The sequence below is a fragment of the Apis cerana genome, linkage group LG11, assembly GCF_029169275.1.
Source record: "Apis cerana isolate GH-2021 linkage group LG11, AcerK_1.0, whole genome shotgun sequence".
Lineage (NCBI taxonomy): Eukaryota > Metazoa > Arthropoda > Insecta > Hymenoptera > Apidae > Apis > Apis cerana.
Genome location: NC_083862.1, coordinates 5,839,761 through 5,866,889, shown reverse-complemented (window position 1 = coordinate 5,866,889; position 27,129 = coordinate 5,839,761). Strand labels below are relative to the sequence as shown.

General features: G+C 21.2%; 1 protein-coding gene across 2 annotated transcripts; it reads left to right on the top strand.

Moving 5' to 3' along the window:
* Positions 1–406: 406 nt before the first annotated feature.
* LOC133666934 (rhomboid-related protein 3-like) lies at positions 407–25,755 on the top strand. 2 transcript variants are annotated; one of them, XM_062081490.1, is made up of 5 exons: positions 407–1,521; positions 4,865–5,106; positions 7,250–7,273; positions 7,354–7,518; positions 25,303–25,755. In XM_062081490.1, the coding sequence occupies exons 2-5, from the start codon at positions 4,927–4,929 to the stop codon at positions 25,498–25,500; spliced, it is 567 nt and encodes a 188-aa protein (XP_061937474.1). In that variant the 5' UTR covers positions 407–1,521; positions 4,865–4,926; the 3' UTR covers positions 25,501–25,755. The 2 variants fall into 2 exon arrangements, with proteins under 2 accessions (XP_061937474.1, XP_061937475.1); XM_062081491.1 differs by lacking the exon at positions 25,303–25,755 and adding an exon at positions 9,301–9,909.
* Positions 25,756–27,129: the final 1,374 nt, after the last annotated feature.

Here is a 27,129-nt window from a genome sequence, read left to right as displayed (position 1 = left end):
CTCAATAATTTATATTTCCTACAGATTTTTATAATTATTTCAATTAAAATTTACAAGATATATTATTACAATATTTATTTGTTGATATAAAATTTTACCAGCATTTTTACTTAGATTTATTAAAATAGTTTAATACTATTTTATAACTTTTAAGCTATTAATTTTTATATTGTAAATTTAATTTCTTAGATTGATTAATAATAATATATATAATATTATGATAAGATATATAAGATATATAAGATATTAATGATGATTAAATAATTACTTTTATATTAATGATATTATATAATGTTGTTTTAAAAATGTCATTTTACAAAAAACATTGGTTATGATTCATATTGATTTTAATTTTATACAGAATGAAATAACAAGGATTTTCAGAATTTTCTGTGTTGAAAAGGTATTAATTTATATTGTGCCAATAATGTGTAAGCATTTACAACATATTCTTGAACGTTGGGGTTGAACGAACCAGTCTGGGGGTGAAACGAATCGAGGGGGTGGAAAAAGGGGTTGGAGGAAAGGGGAATCTTTGAGGGTGGTAAAGTATTCGTCAGTCGTGTGACGCGTTTCCCGCCGACAACATCAGTTATTGCCAATAGATTAAACCGCAACCGCATTTTCAGTTTCCACGTGTTCCTCGCATGTGTCTTATATGATCTGACTGCTATTGGCTATTGTAGTTCCGCGGCAACCTGTATTATCGATCGAACGTTGCTTTGCGTACGTTGCCGCAGTTACTCGTGGCACCGCCACTACATCGCACGTACTGCACAATCGTCTTCGTATTAATGTAACATCGTGTGCCGATTGGGATTCAATTTACAATTTCTTTTGCGCATTGCAGTCACAATCATAATTGATTAATTATAACAATATTATTGTATTAACGTTTCTTATATGTTTTGTGTTAAAATTACCGTCCAACCGCCATGTTCTATTTCAAATTGTATATTTCGCGCATTAGTGAAAAAGTTAATTATTTATTTGAGTTAACTGTTGACACAAGAAAATAAATCTATGCATCGCGAATTGTTTAGTGCAATTTTTTATAGATTTGTGTTCAAAAAAAATTGTGTCATAAGAATACTTTGAACTTGCTTCTATTTTTGGCGATCATCGATCGATTTTGAAACTGTTTTATCGATGTTTTGTATTCTTGATTGACTACTCATGTGGCGCCAAAACGGAAAATAAAGATATACTTTTGCTACCACGCCATAAAAAGTAAATTAAATTCAAAACTCATTTTTTCAAAATAGTTAAATGTAGTGTATATAATAATTTAATTACTATGATATTCGTGATAAGATCTTTTTAAATTACAAAACCTATCTGTGCTTCTATAATGGTGTATCTCTATAAGTGATTTTGTTAAAATGTGAATATTGTGAATATAAGTTTTTATAAGATTATGGTGTTATGGCTAATATTATTCGTATTTAATATCTTCATTACTTTATTGAATTCTCATCTATGGATTACTACTTCAGTATCATTATATTCAAATTATAGAAGGTAAATATTATTGTTTTTCTTTTTAAAAAAAATTGTAGTATAAAAGTTTTAATATAAATTTTTTAATAAAAATTAATTTATTAAAAATTGGGATTTATATATATAAAATATATAAAAAGCAATTTATTTCTTATAATATATAAATAAATATATAAATAATTATATTAACAATTTTTTATTATTATAAATAATTCATTATATTATATATTATTCAATAGTAAATAATTAATATTCAAATTTACTATTCGAATCGAATATTAAGATATATATTTCATCCTTTATAAAGTCTATTATTAAAATTCGTATATTGTGAACTATTAAATGTGAGCCATTCTCTGAACGAAACAGTGAAAGTACAACTCTACTACCAAGATAATCGCAAAAGTCATGTGAAAGGTTAACAACCAAAATACACATTCACATCCTAAAACAAAATATATTCATGTTATAAATAACCTTTTTTTAACCGTTTTTATCCATAGAATATTTTAAAATTTATAATATTTTAAAATTTTTTGATAGAAACATAAAGATGTCAAAGTATTATCAACTATTCGAATCCATAACAATGAATTAGTTAATTCGTGTTATTATGACATAAACTGATATCATTAGCTAAATAAATATATGGATTCAATACAAGGTAAATGAACGAAGGTAGATGTAGCAGCATGAAAGGGTTCGACGTAATCTAATGCCAAGTAGGGCTAGACGTAAGAAGATACCGAGATATATGTAAGAAGCATCGTCCATGACGATGTGTCGTCGAACATTCTTCAAGGTCGTCGACCTTAAAAGCGTCTCGTGCAAACGGGTTGACATGGACGAGACGTAATTGCGCTTAGAAGATGGCGCAGAAGGGGGACAGGTAAATAGGATGGAAAAGAGACAGAATAAGTGTGCGTCAAGAATAGGGGGTGACTTTGTGGGGTTGGTACGATGACAGTGCAATAGGGGGATGGGTTTCAGTGACGTCGTACCAAAACGGAGGGTAACGAATCAACGTTGATGCAAAGGAGTTGGGGAAGGGATGAAGTTAAGGGAAAGGGACAGGGGAAAGGGAAAGTGACTAGAGGGGTGATATGAACGGACGTGTGGAAGCTTCGGTTGTATCGTGGTTATAGGTTTACCTATTACATTAGATCTTAGATAGAAAACTTGTGAAACTGATATAATTTTATTAAATAATTATTGATCTATCTATCTATAACAAAAACTTAGTGTTTATTGACTAATTATTGTATTTGTGTTTATTTATTTATTATATTATATTTATTATATTTATTAAATTTGAATAATATATAATTAATTGTAAGATATATTTTTAATATGATTTATTTCTTTACGTATAATATGTAAAATTGACTTATAATTAAATGAAATAAATTTATATTTAAAAATAAATTTTCCATAATAGTTAAAAATATAATATTTTATATTTTTAAATTATAAAAATATATTATATAATATTTTATAATTATAAAAATGTAATATTTTTTGTTTTTGCTTTCTATTTTTTAAATATTTCAAATAAATAATTCTAAATAATTGATAAATTAATTTATAATAAAAATATTTTTCTATTTACATATTTCAGAAATTATAAAAGAATTTTAAGATAATTTATGGTTGCTTTATAGCTTGACCTATTTCTGAAATAAAATGTTATAGGATAATAAATATTATTCTTCATTTTTTTTTACAAATTATTATATATTATAAAATATTATCACTTTACATAATTATATAACTTTATTTTTATCATCATATAATATTATCATATTATCATAATATTAATATTAATATTATCATATGATATATATTTTACGATTATTTCTATTTTATTCATTTTATAATATATAAAAAATATCTAATTTATATTTATTATGTATTTTTTATGTATTATATAATTTATATAATACATAAAAACTATATAAAAATAGTGATATATATATTATTTTTTTAATATAGAATCACAAATGTAATCAATATAAATATATATATATTTTTTCTACATATTTTTTAATATTTTAAATTTTGTAAGTACACATACAATATATATATTTTTTGAATTTAGTTAATTATATATTAGATATTTGGATATGTAAATGATAATGCATAAGAAAAACAAGATAATAGATTCAAAATATTTAAAATTTATAAAATTTATAAAATATATAAATATTTAAACAAAATAATTAATAAAAAAATGAAAAAATAATTCTAAGAGCTAAAATAATTACAAAATTTATAAAAAAATAAAAATGCAAAAATATCTGTTGAAACAAGATAAATTATTTATTAAATTATGAAATTAACTTTTTAATTTTGCACTAAATGAAATGAAATTTTATTTTTGTCACACTTTGTTTCAATTCATTTAAATAAAATTAAATTTTTTAATTTAAATAAAATTAAATTTATAACTTAATAAATAAACAATGGACATTTTTGTGAATTAAATTTATTGTTTTCTCTACTAAATTGTTTTAGTATCTAAAATCTTTTACATTATTTATTTATTTGTTCTATTATCTACGATTACATAAATAACAATTATTAATGTTTAATTAAATATTACTAACTTATTCACTTATTATTTATTATTATGAAAAATATGAAAAAAGAAAGATATAATAAAAGAATTAAATTATTTTTTCATGTTTTAAAATTTTATTAAGAAAAAATTTTTTTGTAGAATAAATTTTTGTTAATTATTTTAAAATTATTGAAATTTTTAACAAGTATAATTTAAAATATTCAATTTTTCTATTTATATTCAATTTATTTCAATTTTTTTAAATTTGAGATTTGTTTTTTATACTATTTTAAAGTAAGATAAAAAATCGATATTTGATTAGAAACGATAGACGTGAATGTATTTCATGAACAATAGCAAGATACAGTAGATAGATAGTATGTAGTCAGACCTATCGACGATGCATTGCTATGGAAACGATACCATCGCACAAACTGTATTATGTTGCATAGTTCGTTGTGTATCTGTTCAGACAATTTCAAAGACAATATTTAGACATATGAAAATAATCAATTGATATTTTCGTTTACTACAAATTATTATAATTATTTCAAATAAACAATTATAAAATTTATGAAGATATTTTTACAAGACATAATAATTCATTATGTAAGTCTTGATTTATCTATACGAAAAAAAAGTAACAATTAAAAGTCCTTTAAGCTTATATTATTTTATTATCGTATTAAGTAGACTAAGCTGTTAGTAATAATGTGGTAGAAATTTGTATGAATGAACATGTCAAGCATCATACAGATTAGGAATGTACATCGATAGGATTACAATGATGTGCTTGTGTTTTAGGAAACAGACGAAAGAGGGTGGAATGAGGAGATTTATCCGGTGACCTCGTGCCACACGTGGTAATGCTACTGGCAAGCGGTGCTTCGATACCGACCATCGCCGGTACTGTTGAGGAGGAGGAAGAATATGCACGTAGCGAGGCGAACAGCGCACACTACGATGGCTATGTTACCGATCATACCGATCTTGCTTCCGAAATTGATATTGATGAATCTGAATACAGACGGGAGCTTCTCAATGATGTATGTGAGAAAAGCATTGTTGCTTATATTATTTTAAAGGATTTTTTTTAAAAAACTTGTAATAATTCAATTATTATTATTATTATTATTATTATTATTATTTAATAATCAACTATTATTATTAAAAAAATTATACACATGTAATATTATAATAACATTATATTTTTGATAATATTAAAATTTTTATATTGGTGAAACATATTTCTAATACTTATTTAAGTTTAATATATATTAGACAATATGTTTTTGATATAGCAAGATGCATATTTTTATTACATTTGCAATCGTTATTAATTTTTTTTATTTACAACAGATCAATTGATATTGGTTTTTTATAAACTTGAATTTATATCTTTTTTATTTACGAAAATTATTAAAATTAATAGAAATACAAAAACTGTAAAAAAAAAATATTAATATGTATAATAAGTATAATATAAAATATTGTATATTGAATATACATGTCCTTAAAAATTATAAATATTTAACTTAAACATATTAAATTCATAACGAATTTTATATTCATTTTAAGATTTTTTGCTTGAATTTTTAAAGAATAATAATTTATAATATAATAATAATTTGATCATTTAGTGTATAATCTAATAATAGACATATTATTTATATAAAATTTTATTTATTCTCTAATATATATTTAAAGCAATATTAGTGATTCATATTCCTTTTTATACATTAAAATAAGAATATCTAATAATTTAATCCTAGTTACAATTATGAAAAAAATTTATAAAAATAATATAAAGTAATAGGAAAATAAAAAAATTTAAAAAATAAAAAATTTTTGTTTTTCATTTAATTTGCTTTTCTAATAAATTTTAAAATTTAATATTATTTCAGATACTTTAATATAGCATAGCTAAAATTGATTTATTATTGGATTTTTAGAAATTGAAGATTAAATATTTATGTTTGTAAAAAAATTTGTTTTGATATTAATTATATGTTTATTTTTTTAAGTTCTTTTTTTTAAATTTGTGAATTTTTGATTTATTTTTAAAAAGCTTATATATTTATCCTTTCAGTTTTATACTTAATAGTTATTTCTCTTTTCAACTAGATGGTGTGCCATGTAACTTAGCCATAGCCATAGCTTTAAAATAAAATTCTTACATGAAATATGTATGAATTTTAAAAATTTATTCTAATAATTTAAGAATTATTTATTCTTATAAAAGAAAGTTAAAATAATATCTTAAGATCATTAATTTAAAGGATATTTTAGTTTTAATTATATAAAATTTAACATATAATAAAAATATATAAATGCATATTTATATCATTTTGTGTCTCTTTTATTTTTATATGCTGAATTTTGTAAAAATTAATTAAAATATTTTGTAGTTTTAATATCAACAGAAAACTTAGTTTTTATATAAAATAATATATATGTCTTTTTAAGAAATAAAGATGCTCCTATTTTTATAATGTATTTTCTTGATATTCTTTAATAAACATGTTGTCCTTTAATAGATATGATATATGATTAAATAAGTTTAAAAAATTAAATAAGTTTAATAAGTTTAAAAAAAATTTCATTTGATTATTTATCATTTTGAAGTTATAATTTGATTTCATTATATAGAATATCATATAAATATCTTATATAAATTTTTTTTATAATTATTAATTAAATGTAACAAAATTAAAATAGATTTATATATACATGTCATATAATTTTCATATATTTTTATTAAATTATATTTAGGAAAAATAGTTTATAAAGTTATTAAAATTTTGTAATTTTTAATTTAAATTTTTGTAATGGATAAATTAGAAAGATGATAAATGATAATTCAATATTTAATTAATTTTTATTTTATTTATATTTAAAATTTTTATATTAGTAAAAATTTGTAATGAAAAAATATATATTAATTCTAAATAATTTTGTTGTTTATTTATAATATCTTTAGAAAAAAAAAATTTAAATATATTTATATTAGATATAGATAAATTTTTAATCTATATATGTAACAAATAAATTATATTCCATTTAATAACATTAACAAATATATATATAAATATATAAACATATTTAAATTTTTTAATATCCTTAAAAATTTAAAAAGAATTTAAAAATGAATCAAATCAAAGTTTATATTTTTATTTCTTTTATTTACAGAAATGGCGAATGCTATTCGATAAGGTACGTCTATGAATTATTCGACATTATTTTTTGGAAATCAGCTTACACGATATGTTAACATGACTGAATTTTTTTTTTAGTTTGATCCCGAAGGTTTTGGCGAGATACCGGTGGAGGATTTTTTAGCAGCTTTAAAGAGTCCCGAATGGAAAACTGAAATACCGCCAAATAAACGAGATATACTTCTCACTAGGACAAAAGAATCACGTGTTGAAGCAGTGACGTTTCAGGATTTCGTCAATGTGGTAAGTAAATATATTCAGATTTCAATAAAACATATATATATATATATATACATATTCATGTAGAAAAATATATATATATATATATATATATTCAATAGAAAATCATATCCTATATAAAAGACATTATTTATCTATATTTATCTATATTTTTATATTATATATATATTATTTATATATATTATTTATCTATATTTTTTATCGCTTTTTATTATTCACAATTATTCAAAATAATACAAAAATTTTATTATAATTCAATATAGAAATGTACATACAAACAGATACATTTTATATATTGATAAATTACTTGTCATTTATCTTTAAAATAGATTAAAGAACAAAATTTTTAAATTTATTGAATCATATTCTGTTTGTTTTTGATAAATTGCTGCTGTTTGATAAATTGACCACATATTTATAATTTAAAGTTTTATTTTGTAAATTTGAATATTTTTTAAATATATTTTAGTCACACTATATTGCATTACTATTTTTATATTTTAATTTTCAAGTATTATTTAATCGTGATGAAAACATTTTCATTTGGTTAAATAATAATAAAACTTGTATTATGTAAAACATTAACTTCAAAGTTATTTTGATCTCTAAAAAGTTAATATATATAAGGTATTTCTCGTTCCATAAAAATTTTTCAATATTTCAACTTAAAATTAATTAAAATATAAAAGACTATATCAAAAATATAAAATATAATAAAAAAAATGGTTACGTACATTATTACTAATATAATATAGAATAAAGATATTCATATATCTATTTCAGATTCATTCATTAAATTCAATAATATATTGAGAATAATATTAAAATTTTTTAAAAAAAATATATAGGTTAAGCTTTTTCTTATTTTTCATATTATAATATAATCATTATATAATCATAATCATTAATATAGATAATACATAAATAACATAAATAACATTTTGTTAATCATATAAATATAAATAATATTTTCTCAAGAATTTTATTTTATATTTCTATTTCATAATTGAAAGATTCGAAAGCCAATTAATGTAAGTATCATATTATTTAAAAATGGTTTATGTAATTTAAGAATTTCTTTATTATTTAAATTATCAGTTGATAAGTTAATATTATAAAGTGAAATAGTAGTTGATTTGTTAAAAGAAAAACCGCCTTTATTGTAAACAAGAGAAAAAGAGATTTTTTAATGTAACTATTTTTACAAAATACGATTTACACTGCTTCTAAACTTTCTGATTGCTTTTAAAATTTCTATTTATAAATAATAATTATTTATAAATAAATAAATAAGTTATGTCAATGAATTTTTTTTGTTTTAAAATTTAAATATTTTATATATTATTCATAAAAAATTAAAAATATTACAATATTTCTCTAGTTTTCGTTATGAATCTATCAATTTATCAAAACATTGACATAAATACGAAACACGATCTTATAATTATATCTAAACAACTGGCTAATTCGCATAAAAACATCATATAATCTGTTTAAAAATGCGTATCAAAAATAGGATACGAGCATAAGAATTACATCGATTTTCCTGAAAGAAACTCGAGAATCGTGTATCGGCATACAAGACGAGACGAAATGGATCGAAAAAGGTTTACCGGCGGTTAAATAGACTTATTCTGCTCGACGAACAAGCTCAGGAAACTTTTCATTGTCCGTTTTATTTGTCAATTCGAAAAATGCGGCTACGCCCTGGAATTTCGTTCTTCATAGTACTAGAAAGACGGTAAAGAGATGAACGGTACGAAAAAAGGAGATTCTTTTTTACAGGAAAGGGAATACGATGAAAAACTGGTAGATAAATATCGGGAACAATGATAATCTTACCATTTAAAGGCACACAACGACATGGACACAATCTCTTTGTCTGCTGACTGACAACTTTTTGGCGGTTTTCTCCTACTTCCTTTTTTTCTCCTTGATCCCCAATTGAGGTAAGCAGATCTGACATTGAGTGGCAGAAAATTGTCCGCGTACAAACTGAAATGATTCAAATCGTAGGTTAAACAATGCGTAAAGAGATTTCTCGGTGAAACCGCATTCTATAAAACTGGTATTGAGATTTTACCTATCATATCCGTGTTTTCCGAAATTATCTCAACTGTAGTTGTATATTTTCTTCGATAAAACCGATAATTGAATCTGTGGATATTTCATATTTTTTGTTCATTTTTTTTTCGTTGCTTTTTATTTTTTTCTTATTGTTTCATTTTACTTGATTTTTGTTTTTTTTTTTTGCCTTTATTGAAGTAACTACGCCAGTATGTATACTTCACTGCTTTATTTTTAACGATGCTTTCTTCCATTTTCCCTGAAATCTTGGATATTCGTGAATTATGAAATAGATGGATGAGAACAAGTTGCGTGAAATATTTGATGATATAGAGAATACTGTTCTATTAAAAAAAATTAGAGAATTGTTTAAAATTATAGTTAAAAAATTGAAAAAGAAAATTTATATATATATATCATAAAATTTATATTTTTTTTCATTATTTTTTATATTCTTGTTTAATTAATTTTATTTATTATCTCTTTAAACAATTTAACAGTTATTGGAAAGTAATTAAGTATTAAATATATTAATATATATGAATATATTATATTATATATATTAATTTTAGAATATAAATCATAATAAAATTTTACACAATATAATATAATATTTTTATAACATGATAATATAAATTATTTTATTCTTTAGAATTTGATAAGCGTTATAAATGTTTTATATTTTATTATTTTTTTATTTTAAAATCTATTTTGAAAATTTATATCATTTAATAATAAGCATTATAATATTGATTATATTTTTTATATTTGTCTTTATCTCATTGCTGTTGAAATGGATTAAATCTTGTATATTAATCTTTTTATGTAATTTTTTTTTGGAATTGATGTACTGAGGCAAAAGATTATCTATTAAATGTAAGATTTGCAAATATTATTATATTTAACAAAAATATTAAAGAAAAGAAATTAAAGATTTTCTATTTTTTCATATACAAATGTCTTTTTTGTATAAAAAGATTTCGTTTTTGAAAGAATTGTTTTAAGATAGTTAAAATATTTTTTTTCTTTATTTTGTTCAAATAAGAATTATCCTTTTGAAAAAACATTTTATTCATTTAATAATTACAATTTTATTAAGCGTTTCTTTTGTTTGAAATAATTGTTCCAATTTTTTTTCAAATTTTTATGAATATATAATTATTTTATATTTTTATATTTTATATTTTATATTTTATATTTTTTTAATTTCATAATTTTTTTGAATTAAATATTTTAACATTTATAGACATTTTTTTTAAATCCTTTATTGATTTTGATTTTTATTTTCTTTTTGTTTTAATAAAAAAATTAAATCCTTTGAACAATGATTATAATTAATATGAACTAATAAATTAATAAATAACTAATAAAAATAATATAAATAACATTTTTTAACAAATGCATATATTATCGAAAGTTATTATTCAACACATATTTAATACTTTCTATCGATATATATTAAAGTATCAATTTTTAATCAACATTCATTAAATATATACAAATATTAATTTAAAGTTTTATCAAATTTAATCAAAGTAATATTCAGCAAATTAAGAATTTTTATGAAATTATAATTTTTTTTAATATATATCAAATTTAAATTGTTTCATCCAAAATTATTTTCATATCAAAAAAAAACATTATTTGCTGAAAAATTAAATTACTGTGAATTTCTAAAGAAAAATTTATAAAATTAATGAAAATAATAAAAATTTTTTATCCAACTAATCCAATTAAAAATATTTGAATTCATTTAACATATTTGTATACATATAATCAATCATCACATTATTTAAAGAAAAAGATTCTACTGAATATTTGATAAAATTATTCAAAAAAAAAAAAAAAAATAACAAAACAATGTATATGAAACACTGTGAAATCATTGTAAAAAGTATTATAAAATCAAAGAAAAAAAAATACAAATTATTAATACGTATATATGTTTGTTAATAATTATAATTATTACATTAGTAATAAAAGTTATTATTAAATTTGACAAAAAAAAGTTAAAAAATGTTGGAAATTGTAAATGACTTTATTTTTTTTATCTAGTCTCTGTATAAATTATGAATAGCAAAAAAAAATTTTATCTTTATATTTTTCGTCCTATAATGCTTAGATATTTATATATGTATATTACAATGATAGCTACCGTACTTTTCACGATAATAGTGTTGAAAAGAGCGAATCATATACATACCTATTTTTTTTATTCGTATTTGTTATTCACAGTTGAATATCAGAAATTCGATTCTTTTACTACACGAAACGACTCAGTGTGATAGGATTAAACCCGCAGGTAGTTAAAAGTAGACGCAATTATTCAAGAGTATGAAATCGCAAGCATTCTTCGCATGGTAGTATGATTTACGGTCAGCAGGATCGAACAGCGGTAACCAGGATTTCCATGCATTCGTTTCTCTTACTCTCGTTGCACTATATAACGCTTGCATATTTATTATTTCATATGACCACGAACAAACGTGATAATCTTGTTTGTCGTGCGACTGACATATTTTATGCCATATAAATGGCTGTAAAATTGAGAATAGAAGAATAGGGATAGTATTTTTTAAAATTTCGTCCAGTACTTTCAATTATGCAATTGTTTCACGTTCCACGCTTTGTTTTATCATTTGTTATTTCTTCTACCTTCATGTTTTTTGTTGATATCTGCATTTGCGGATATTATATCTATATTTCAAATGTATCCACGATATAATTTCTATTAAAGAGACAAATTCCTTTGAAATTTTATTGATTAAGATAGAGTAGAGATAGTTACTATATCTATGGAAGTTAATCTTGAGGTTTTTTTTTATTCGTATTAAATTAAACTAATATTTTTCGTTTTCCTAGTTCTTAAGGTATATATTATCGATACAATTCTTTTTTACATAAAATGTTTAAAAAAATCATAATTATCAATTAAAAAGAATGAAAAAGATTTTCAATTATCAAATAATCAATCATGGAAAAAGAAATTCTTGAATTATTGTTTATTGAAAAAGAGTAGAAGAATATTATATATTAATTAATGGTGCATTTCAGTTTTTAGTACCCTAGATATCGCAATTTAAATTTTGTAGATATTCTATATATATAGAATATTATGTTTTAAATTATAATCATAAATAGATTGTACATTCGATTTAGATATTTAAAAAAAATTAATAAATTTATTATATTTAAAATATCGAAAAAAATAACAAAAAAAATCATTAAAAAGAATGAAAATATCATTTAATATATTTATCTAATATATTTATCTATTAAATAACGAAAATTCAAAAAATCATAATTGTTTAAATATTAGATACAGTAATAGAAACAAATATAAAATTTATTTCAATTACTAGATGCATAATATAAAATAATATTAATATTATATATTGATGTAAAATAAAATTTTTAACAATTTATCTAATAATTGAATTTCTTTAACTTTAAAAATTTTTCTTAATATTATTGTTAAATTTAATGTTTTTGTTTCAAAGAATATAGAATTTTATAAAAAGTTAAAAATCTTCTTAATAAAAAAATTTGATTATTTATAAAACAAATTTTCTTCTACTTAATTTATAATAATATTTAATTCAGTTAATTTGATGTACAATAATTTTATATTATATTATATCTTTTTCTAAAATATAATTTGTATTTTAAAATTTAGATTAGAATTAGATTTAGAATTAGAATTCATTTCTGAAATGATTTATCTAAGAATAATAGCAAATTTAAATTAATAAAGAATTTCATTGTATAAAAAAAATAAGAAAAAATTTTTTAACAAATTTTTTCTATTATTTTATTTAAAACATTTAGAAATTTTCAAATAATAGAATATTTGAATAGTAAATTAACAAATAATTGTATTTTTCACTTGCGCTTTTTCTTTCGAATATTTAATACAATCAATATAGTATATCTAATATTATAAATGAATCCATCTTCATTCAATTGTTACATTCAAGATCATCCAAATACAGCGATAACTGGATGCAGAATCGAACAAAGATGCGCGAGACAAAGGGATTTGGAGGAGGAATCCTTTGCTGACCTGCGATTAGCAATTAGCTCTGACGAAGGTGGTCACTCGATGTTTGCGCAGTGGTGAACCGGCTATTAAAGAAGAGGATCGAAAATAATCGTGGAATGAGAGACGAAAGAAGAGGAGGCACACGTAGTCAGCACTTAGGTGGCCTTTGCCAGAGTTTCGGCAAGTCGGTGATTCTGGACACGATCTCGGTGGTCCTCCGTCTTTCTTGTTTTCGTATCGGTCGCTCTTCCTAAAATAATTTTTTCCTCTTGCTTACCGCCACGTCCAAACCATCTCAAGATTCCTCTCTTCTTTCCTCTTTCCGGATATCAATTATGTCCCTGTGGGCCTCGTGCATCGCTATGAAAGAGACCTACCAGTGTGTGTCTCACTTTCACGAAGAGAATCCTGAGCTTGCCTCGTTATCCCTCGCCGTGGGCGTCGAAATCCCTGTGTAAGGTCTCTCAGGAGCTACAAAGTGCAATTTAAGAAAATTCTGTCCTCTCCTTTTGCCTCTACTTTTGTCTCCTTTCGTCTCGTTATAGCCTTCACTTTGTTGTCCCCTCTTGTTCTTAAATCTTGGCGATAAATCGTACTACTGTCGGTCTTCCGCGAGGAAACTTATTTATCGAGGTTATACAACTTCGTCTATTCCATTTTACCTCGAGTCGACTCTGTTTTTAGACATTCTTTCTTCTGTGTTATTATCGCGACAGATGTTTCATATCATAATGCTACTTTTTTACAGGAGATAAAATCTAATTGCATTTATCTGTATAGAATATCTGTATTGGTGATTTCATTTTGCATATGATAGCAAAAATTAAATAATATTTCAAATTTTATTGAATAATATGAATTATTATAAGAATATAGAAGAATTAGATATAGAGATATAGATGTTATGGAAAGATGCATACATCTTATATTATATTGTTTTTATTTCATATAGAATGTGATAATATAAGAAAAAAATTTTTTTGATAAAAATTTTGAAAATCATTTGAATCTTGTTATGTTATTATTATGTTATTATTATATTATTATTATGTTATTATATACTCACTTTTTAATTCTTTAATTATGAATATATATTTTTATAATGGCCTCGGAACATTAAAATCTTCAAAAATCTTAAAATTAGTTTTTAACATCAACCACGTTTCATAAAATTTATGTGTCATTATCTGATGACAGCCATAATTAAAGGATTAAATATTTAAATTTAATATATTTTTATCCTGATTAATGAAAATGAAAATTTTAAATATAAAGTGACTTTAAAATGAGTGATAAAAGAAATATCCATTTTTTTATATAATATCAATCATTTTGAAGTTCTTAAATTATTATTATTGTTGTTGTTGTAATGAAAAAATCCGTGAGAATTCGAAAATATTGAATATACTCGAATTAAAAAAGCAAGAAATATATTATTCGAGATTTGAATTCTTTGCATTAAGTATATAGAATCGACATGTAAACAGTAATTATTACTTATATGCTATTATATAATAGATTATATATTTATATACTCATTATTTTTCGTTCTTCGAAAAGACATATATTTTAGTTCGTTCCTATGATGTATATTATAAAAGAAGGTTAATATCTTCAAATTGATTATTTAAGTACATCGAATAGAAATATAATATCGAAAGAAATATAGTAGATATTAAATTATTTGTGCTTTTTTTTATTCTTTATTATGTAACAGAGAATATTATTGAATCTATAATTTAAAATCAAAATTTTATTCAAGTTTTTGAAATTATCATGAATCTTGACATGAAACATAAAAAATCTATCTATCATTTAACTCTTGATGTTCTTGATTTAGTCATGAAATATTTTTAGAAATTTGATTCTGTCAATATTTGAGTTTTCGATATTTTTTATAGTTTAGTTTTCGAAGTTTTCTATAGCAATTATCTATCTATTATAATTTCTTTGAATTAAGATTTATGAAGAATATTTTATATTCAAATTTAAGATATCAATAAATATAATGTTTGATTAAATCGGGGAATAAAAGAACAATATGTAACATTTTTAAATGTATATTTAAATTACATTTTACACAATAAAATGCGTTGAAAATATATAATGAAAAAAAAAAATAATAATTTAATTTTAATATTTTTTTTTTAAATATTCACAAAAAATCAAATAATTCAAAAATAAAGCATAATAAAAAATAAAATAAAATTAAAATTAATAAGTTTTTATGAAAGTTTTTAATAATTTTAAGATCAAATTATATGATTTTTGTATATATAAATAATATATATAAATAATTTTCTATATTTTTAATATTATTATGAAATTATATGAAGATATATGACAATGATTTGTAAAAATGAATATAATCATATATATAAATAAAATAATTTTAAAAAAGCACAAATACATATAAAAATGCATATTATTACATAACTTAATATTTAATATGTTGGATTTTATCATAATTCAATATTTTTAATATTTTTCGTTTTGTCAAAAATATATAAATTTTGTCGAAATATATATACAAAATATATATTTTATATATATATATATATATATATATATATATATAAATATATATATATAAGATTTTATATATATATATTAAAATGATCTGGTTTCGGATTATATTAAATATTTAAATAATTAAATTTTTAAAAGATTTTATATATATATAAATTATATTATATGTATATATTATATATATATATATAAATTATATGTTTAAAAATGATATACTACACTAAAAATGATAGCACAATATTGGACGTTTAATATAATTTTTTAATATAATTAGAATATAATATTGATACACATTATTTTTTCGTATAATCTTTCTTAACTTAACTTTTATAACTTGATGTATTTAACTTAATGCATCAATTTTTTAATTCTTTGTTAGAAATAGATCTTATTATTTAAATGAAATTTTTTTTCTTGAGACAGAATCACATTTTCTAAAAATTTCTTTGTTTTGATAGTTCTATTAATTTTTCCATTAGTTTTAAAAGTTAAATCTCGATGTCATACTGAAAATTAATTTTTAATAATATAATATGATCAATTTTTAAATTTAATTGAAAATTTTTCTAAATAGAATAAATAAATAAATTAATATTTTAAAATTTATGTCATAAATTAAAGTAAAATACTTTAAAAATGACGATTTATGAAGATACAGAATTGTTTCATTTTTCATTTGATGATATATTGATCATTTCCCAATCTATATTAGCTATTTTTGAAACGTAAATATAATGATATATAAAAGAAGAAGTTTAACTTTTTTGAAATTAATTTTCTTTTAGAAATAAATTAGAGATAAACTTTTTTTATAAATAAATTTTAATAATACAAAATATAATACAAAATATAATACAAATTAAAAAATAATTGTAAATAATATTCAAAATATAATATGCAATATCATTTCTGTCATATGTTTAAAATAGATTTCTCTTAATAATACTAGAGAAATTGTGTAATAAGATAATCTCTGCTAAAGTTATTTTGAGATACATAATCTTATTAGTCTCAATAAGATTATCATCATTTCTTATTTTTAGATTTTTATATGAAATGCAAGGTTTTAATTTAACTTTTTAACTTTAATAAATTTTGTTAATTTTGATGAAAATGTGAAAATCTACATATAAATTTTTATTCTGGAAATTACTTATTGAATTAAAAGTTTTTATTTTTTGTTTTTCTAAAACTTTATTTTAACAAATTTTATGTATTTAAATAAAATTAATTTTTCTTTCAATTTTTTTATCTTTTTTAATTTATTTACCTATCATTTTATTAATTTGAAAATTAATTTTATAATATAGAAAATAATAAATAAATTCTTTTTTCTAAATTGGAATATTAATATTAATATTTTAATGTGTAAACATTAAAATTTTTTAGGAGATAAAGAATTAATTTCATTTATTGTTAGTTATAGTTGTTTATTTGTAATTGAAGAAAGTGTTTAATCACAATGGAACAAAAAAATTTTTAACATATTCTGTTAAATATAGTTATTTTTAAATTTTTTATTAATCATACAAAAGTATTTCTGAATATTGGTCATAAAAATTGTAATCACAAAAACTAAGAAAAAGAAAGGAAAATATATCTTTCTCTTTTATTTATTTATCATATTCAAAAAATCATAATATTGCAAGACCAACAACGCAAAAATTTCGCTAAAAATGTTTAACCTCGTAGTCATATCATTCGAACCAGCAATATCCTTGCATGCACTTTCATGAGATTGTCGACATTCCGCGGTGCATTTTCCCGTCGCATCTCGAAACGTCCGTTTCGCGACGTTATTAAGTATAACTAAGCAACAGTGTTATTATCCATTATGAAAATCTATCCGCTTGAAAAGGGTCTGGGATCTTTTGTTCCATTCCTGTTCCTTCGAGAAGAGAAACAGCGTAGAAGAATTCTGCGCGAGGCGGTGCCGACCTACGACCCCATTATGCATGGCCCGGACAGGGCGCGTGATTCATAATATTAGATTCGAGTCGGGGCCGAATAATGTAAATGCCACGTAGAAGGGCCGTATATACGCGAGGGGGGCCCCGTTGGAACAAGCGCAGGGGCGTCATGTTGGCGGCGAATGTAACGATGCGGCGACAACGATGAGGACGACGCCATCGGCAGAAACCCTACCAGCCACCCACACCCACGTCGGACCCTTAAATCTCCATTCTCAGGCGCGCCCCGATCTCTTTGAGCCTCCACTATGCCCTCTGTCCTCTCTTCTATACCATGTACGATTCCTCGTATATACATCTCCGGCTCTCGTGCACGAACGGGGTCTACATCGCGCCAGCACCGCATTTTATCTACCGCTTACGGATTTAAACTGTGAACACTTTGCTTCATTTATGAGCCTTTGTCTGTTCACGGGCATGACAGACTCGGTTATTATTAATGAGATGTTGATTTTCGAAATGCGTCGATCTCTGGTCTAGAACACGGTTGCTCCGCACGATGAAAATTTCAATGCCGTTCGTCGTATATAGTTCCCTCTTTATATATAGTTCGGCTTTCTGTTGCATAGCGTGTCAATGTTATGGATTGACTAATTGACTCGTGGCATACTTGTGGATATTTAACATGTGATCATGTTTACATTGTTTAGGAGCATTTATTTTATATACTTTTTTATTGGATTTTATTGGATTGTTTAAAATGATTGCTCTTACTTTCATGTTTATATATATATTTTTCTAATTAATTATAATTGTAAGATGACAATAATGTTCTTATTATTAGATCATGATTGCTTGAAAGTATACTTGTGATATAATAATATTTATGTCGTTTAGGATATTATTTAAGCGTATACGTATACTTTTTTAGATTTTAGGTTATGTTGTTTTTTCTTTGTTATATATTTTTTAAATTATCACTAAGATAATATCAGATATTATTAATTTTTAATTATCATCATTTATGATATTTAAAAGATTCATTATAAGTGATATCAAATTGATATTTTTGTTTGCTGCTTCAGATGTAATTTTTATATTTAATCAGTTAAATAATTCATTTTCTATTGGTATTATAAAAATCATAAATAATCAATCAGGATTTGATTTAGAATATTTTATGTTTGAAATATTTTATTTTAATTTATATTTTATATTTTATATAAATGCATACGAAATACATAAATTATTTATGTAATATATTAAATACGATATTAAAATTAAATATTCTAAAATTAAATTATTTAAATTTAATTGTAAATTCAATTCAAATTATTAATAACTCAATATTGATTTTAATTAAACTTATATTTATATAATTTAGGATTTTATTAATCTTATCTATATTTATGCAATTATATTAATTCTATATTATGTAATATAATACATTATATTCTCAGTATCATATTATATTCTAAGAATTTAATAAGTATTAATTGTAAATATACTCCGCATTGTATAATTATAATGAAATATGCTTCTGAAATATTTGAAATTTAAAGAATTTTATTTGCTGTTAGTGAATATTATATTAGTATTAATTGATTCTAAATTATATCTCTAATATATAATTATTAATAAAATTTTTACAGTAAAATAGAACTTAATAAATAGATTCTCGTTTATTTTAAAATTATTTTAAAATCAATTATAAATTTAATTATAGTTCGAAATATTTTCAATATAAAATTATTTTACAAATAAATTTTTTTGAATAAATATTTTTATTTTTTGTAAAAAGAAAAAAATTCTCTTCAGCGTATAAAAATGACTTATTTTAATATAAAATAACCATTTTTAATATGTTTTAAATGAATTTTTTTTAAATGAATTTAAAACATATTAATATTAATATATTATGTGATTTTTTAAACAAGATCAATATCAATCAATTTAATTTAAATTAAATTGAAATATGATAATGAAGTTTATAATAAAAATTTATTATTCCTAATTACAATTATGATTTTTTTTAATATAATTAAAAAAATAAAATAAATGAACGTTAAAAAATATTTATTAAGAAATTAGTTTTAATTACAGCAATGATCTTTATGTATTTGTAAATATATTTTTTTAATAAATATATAATATTCTATAATTATAATTTCAAAATTCTAATAATTTTTTGTATTTACAAAACATATTTGAAAGTATTTCGAATATCTATGATTTATTTATTTTTAAATTATTCATCAATCTATTTATACTTATATATTCTATTCCGTTCACATACTAAAAGTTTATCAACCAATTTTTTTGTCTATTTTATTCATTTCTAGTAAAAATAATCCATATAATAAAATTCTATTTAAAAAGAAAAAATAGATTACATAGCATCAATTTGAAAAAAGTTGTCCGAATTATAATTGATCGGAAAAATTTACTTTAAATCGAAAAGTTGGGTGAAAGTTCGAAAGTCAACTGTGATGTAAAATCAGTTAACTAATTTCCAAAGAAATTTGCAAGTAAAAATCCCCATTGTGCTCAATTTTCGTTTCTCACGGGCGAATATCAAAACGATTTCCCCGAATATGCCTAGAGTTATTTACCGAAGCGAAGTTCCAGCGAGATATTTCCTACCGAATGAGCGAAAGTCCCTGGAACTTAACGATTTCCAGCTCGTAGATTTATCACAATCAGCTAACTAATTGTCCTGTTAGTTTCGTATATATAACCCATTGGCGAACGTGAACCACACCATTGGAGAAAAGAACAAGATTCCCCTATTAGAGGACAATCGGTTGACGGGATCCTGTTAAAAGCATTTTTAAATACACGATCCTATCTATGTGGATCGAAAATTTCATGATCATTGACTCGTCGTTCCGTCTCTGTTTATCATAAGGCCGTGGCTGAGCCACCCAGACTTTTGGGCGACCCTGCAAGATATAAAAAGAGCGAAAGGTGTCCGACTCGCATATGTATTTCTAGTGGATCGAATGGACCGTGAAATTAAGAAAATGTATCTTGGCTATCGTTACGTTTCCCTTCGTTTTCATCCTATCGTTATCCCTCGATCAGAATCAGTTGAACTTCATTTGCCTTGACTTTAAAAGTCCGAACGACTTCTAATTAGGAGACAGTCAAACAAAATATGCCCAATCTTAGAAACGTTTAAGATAGAAAACATCGATCTGTCGAGTCGCATACCAGATCTTGGGACGAGAAAGACCTCGATAAGATAATGTTCTTGCCTTTCTTCTTTTTTCTGTTTTCTTTTCTTTTTTTTTTTTTATTTTTGTAACAGTGTTTCCCAACATTTCTTGAAACAAGAAATCCATTTTATAAAGTGTAGATATATAATGCTTATATAAATAAAGTGTCTTAAGTTTTTTTCTAAAACATTATCACATTATTCTATTTCATAAGTAAAAATGAGAAAAAAATGTTCTATAATGTAATAATGTTTGTATAATATTTTAAATATTTTAATAAAAAATTATATTTTTATTATTTTTATATTACATATTATATTATATTATAAAAATGTAAAATGACAATAAATTGATTTTTCGTTTGATAAAATACAAAAATATTGTTAATATTTGATAATTTTTGAATATCTAAAATCATTAGATCAAATCGTATAATAGATTTGTGGATGATAAAAAAAAGTATATTAAATATGAAATAATACATCTCAAAAATTAATATTAAGGATTTAGAATATAGATTTATAAAAATTAAGAAAAATCAATAATATTTGTAATGCAATAAATTTAATTTTTCATAAATATCAAATAATATCAAATAAATAAATAATAACAAATACTAAACTGACAATCTATTTTTATATTTATTTTTATATATAATAATATCGAATAAAAAATTCAGTTTATTATTATTTCTTATATTCTGATTTTTCAATAAAGCATTTATAGAAATATATTTATATAAATTTATATAAATTTGTTTTTTATTTTTGCATATAAATAAAATTTTGAAAAAATTATATGCATAATTTTTAAAATTCTATATTTGTACATTACTATATAATGTTATTATAATGTCATAAACTAATATAATTTTTTTAAATAAAATTTAATGAAAATATTTAGTAAAATATTAAGTAAATTAATAAAAATTAATATATATAAAATATTAAATATGTATGATTAATTTTCATTAGAATAGGTTATTTGTATTTATATTTTTTTGTAATTTATATTGAAATAATAAATTTTAAAAATTTACTATAAAATTTTCTATTAATAATTACGAATAAAAATAATTATGAAAAATCCCAAAAACTTCGTGATTTTCTTGAGGATGGGAACACTTATTGGGAAACATTGATTTATAAAAATGATCATCAATTTTTATTTTATTAGAATTGGTCATTTCGAAATAAAATGATTTTGTTTATTAGTGATAACTTTGAAAGAAGCATTTGGTACAAGATAAATTGCTGGATTAAGATTAAAATATAATTTGAACATTATTCGAAAACTTGTAGATAATTAAGATAAGAAAAAAATAAGATTTTATTATAAAATAAAAAATTTATAAAATTTTATATAAAAATCTAAATGATACAAAATTTTTCTATCGCTTTCTAATTATCATATGGTATAATTTATCATAATTTATTATAATTTTCAAAAATTAATTTGATATAATTTTAAATAATCTTATATCGTATTCTTTATATTTTATATATTTAAATTATAGAATATGGGAGTTTGATTATACATACTTATAAAAAACGAACCAAATAATAAAGTTTCATATTATTCAATAATTTTTCCAGACTCATAACTATTCTCATAATATTAAACTCTATAGAAAAAGTTAATGAAAATATAAATAACTTATATCTTATATATATATTTATATATCTATAATGAACATTAATTATCTGATGTTTCATCAGCCATTTAATTTCATATTTTTATCATTTATTTTTGTTAGATGAAAATTAATGAAATTTCATGAAAATATGTTTCATACCCTATTCACTGTTATTTTCTTTTTATAATTTAAAAGTAATCTAAGTTATTCGAAAGAGATTAAACAATATAATCGGTAGAATGAAATGTTGAAATATTATCATGGTATTTTCACGATCCTATGACACACAATTCTCGTTAAGATAGATCGTACAAGGTAGATGGGACGCTTGCTTAATTTGTTGGATACATCACTCGATAGTTTTTTTTCATTTCACCTTTTTCAAATCGATACTTGTCGTTTACTAACTTATTTTCGTTTATTTTCTTCCTGAAACTAGTCAGAAGACAGACATATCGTATTAATTAAGAGATCAAAATATTTTAACCTGTTGAACATTCTTTCATATTAGAAAGAATATTGTTGTTTCTTTTATATTTACTAAAAGAAAATTATTATTTTTATATTTCTTTTATTAAGAGTGAATTATAATATTAAATTATAAAATTTAAAATTTATAAAATATAAAATTTTTATCGAAATAGAAATGCTTATAATTATTAACATTTTGTATAAATATGTTTTTATTAAAACTAAAAATGAGTCAAGTATAATTGAGATTTATTAATATATAAAATGTATAAGTATTATATAAGTATCAATAATTTGAGTTTCTTTTTGTCTTGATACAGAACATTATTTTTTTTATTTGTTATACATATTACATTGTACGAGTTATATCATTGTTGAAAATATTTTAAATATTGAATTAGTTAAAATTCATTATTAATTCAAATATTAATAATGTAATTATTATTATTATATATATATAATAAACATAATTTACTATTATTTTTTTTTTGATAATTTATAAAGATATATAGTATAAAAATAAATCGTAAATATTAAGTTTTTAATAGATCTATAGCTTGATAAGTGCTGCCATCTCACGGGTGGTTGATTTAAATTTTGAGAGCTGTATGGTGTCGCCCACTGATGAAGGTTATGAAAAATTTTCGAAGAATTTTTATTTTTTCAACAGTATATTATATTTACTTAAATTTGACATTAGAATTTCACTTTTCATAATTTCACAAATATTCTAATAATATTATATAAATTTCCATTCATTAATATTAATTTTTATGAAAACATTTAATAAGAAATTATCAAAATATTTATTATTGCTTAATTTTTTATTACTTTATTATTATTTTAATTATATATTATATTTATATTATATTATTTCACTATTATTTAAAAAATTAAAAATTATTACTTAATTTCAAACTTTAAATTAATATTTAATATAATAAAAAAAATCTCTCATATTAAACTTTCATTAATTTTCTTTATTTTTTTACTAAAATCATAGTAGATGTTCTTGAGTCGACTTTATTCATTCCATTTTTTAAATATTTTAAATTTGAACAAAAAGTAATTACAGAATAATTTTTTAAAAAAACAGAAAATCAAATATATATCGATGCATAAAAAAGTCATAACAAATTATAAATATATTTACATGTAATATATATATATATCATTACAGATATATATATAAGATAATATATTTGTGAAATATATTTATGTTTTTAAGAATTCTTTCTAAAAATCAAAGATCAATGTAAAGTACAATATAAAAATAAAAATATTGATTGAGATTTATTTAAGTTATAAATAATAAATAAATAATTAAAGTTCACAAATTAAATGAAACATTAGAGATATATAGAAATAATTTTATTTTATTTCATTGCTATTTCATTTCGTTTCTTTATTTTTCAACGCAAACTTAAATTTTTTAGATTTTTTGAAAAAAAGGAATAAATAAAAAGAGATTACTATTCTATCAAAAAATCAACATTTTAACAATAAGCATTTGCAAATAAATATAATTTGTTAATATAATTACACATATAAAAAAAAATACTATGAATAGGAATAGAATCATAATAAGAAAATATTAATTCTAAGATATTTTTAGATTTATAAAATTTAAATAGTTTCAGAATTGCTGAATAATCAATAAATCCATTCAAGATCTTAAAAATTAACATACCTATATCAATATATTAAACATATGTTGTTATCATATCATTATTGGCATTGATTATAAAGGAGAGATGTGCTTAATTTTCTTAATAATTTAATCAACTTGATTATTTGCTGTTATTTCATTCATCATGAGATGCATTGATGTTTAACGCGATTTCTTATTTCGCAATCAGAAGCGCTTAGAGAGCACAGTGAAATCGATTTTTACCGGATTTAAACCGTTAATAGGAAATCGTAATAAGAGCTGTTGAAGCAAGAGCGAACAAGAGCCATCTGTTGTCGGTGCGGTCTGCGACAAAACAAACAGCTTGCCAATTATGGGGTGATTTTGGGCCTGCTCGACATAATTTGGACCGGCAAGGAGGACAAAGGCGGCTCGTTTCTACCACGCCTACCGTTAAACTTCACGATGAGGAGGCACCGTAGCTACCACTTTCCTATTCTCCTCTCGTTTGGTGTCTCTATTTACGCTCTCTTACCGACTACTCGTTCGCCTCTTTTATAATCTTGAGGTGGAAGTCCCGCATTCTCGACAAATAGTCAATAATTCTTGGATTCAAGTGATATGCTTTATTTATATATTTATTATTTATTTAATTTTTTTTTAATATTTCTACAGCATTTTTTGTTGAATTTAATATTGTTGAATAATAATTTAATAAAAGTATAATATTTATATAGATCAATATTTTGGTGTAATAATTAATTGAGATGATTGTCTTCAATTGATGAATAATTAATGATTAATAGTTTTGAATAGTTTCATTAATTGATTATTTTATGAATTGCATTTCTTAATTTTATTCATAAATATTAAATATTTTTTAAAATTTGAATAAAATATATATATATATATATATATATATATATCATATGAGATAATTTCCTGATAGATTGGTGATATATCAGTTAAAAAATAGAAAAAAATAAATTTTAATAGTATAACTTAATTTTAATTTATATTATAAACTAATCTATATTTTTATTATAAATAAAATCCAAAAAAAGCATGAAAATAAGTTAAGATATTTGAAAATTATCTACTATTAATAAATATTATTAATAAAATTAGGAATAATTATTACTATTAATAAATAGAAATATCGGATATATTTTTTTATTGATGTTTTATTATTTAACATTATTTTTTATTTGATTCTTTAAAAAAATTCTCTCAAAAAATAAAATTATATGTAAATATAATTATTTGACAAAATAAGATATTTTAAATATATATTTAAAATATTAAAAATTATTACATATTTAAAATTATTCTGAAATTAAATTTCAATGACTCGTCAGAATTGTATCGACGAAAATTTGCCATATTTTTTTATAGTTCATTACTTTATTACTTATAAAGCAAAATTTGTTCTATATAACTTTTTATTTTGAAATATTTCAATTTACGATTTCATTATTGCATGAATTGTTAAAAATATTATTATTAATTAATTTTAATATTTTATAAAGTTTATTAGTAAATAAACTATATAAACTAAAAATAATAAACTATATAAATTAAAAATAATTTATCGTAATTTCCTGATTAATTGAACTGATACACATTTTTTTCTTATTCTAAATTAAAAATTATTATTATATTGATAATTATATTTTAATAATGTTACAGAATATAAATTAATAAAGATATAGTATATAATTATTTTTTTATAATAAATAGAAAAATAAAATGATAATTATATTATTTATAATGATGTAACTCTATTAAATTATTATCTATATTTTATCTATATTTTAATAATATTTAGAATAGATAATTAATTTAAATAATAAATGAAAAAGTAAAATTAATAAGTTTTAATTAATAATTTAAATTAAATCATTAAATAATAACACAAGTAGAATTAATAAATACAAAGAATATATTATTATTTTATAATTTCAACAAATATTTTATTGATTTTACAATTATAGTTCAAAATCTTTTTATTTTTAAAATTAAAGGAAAAAAAGAAAAAAAACATATGGAATTAGCATTAATGTTACAATAAAATGTTACAATAAAAGCAGTTTTTAATATATTCCAATAAA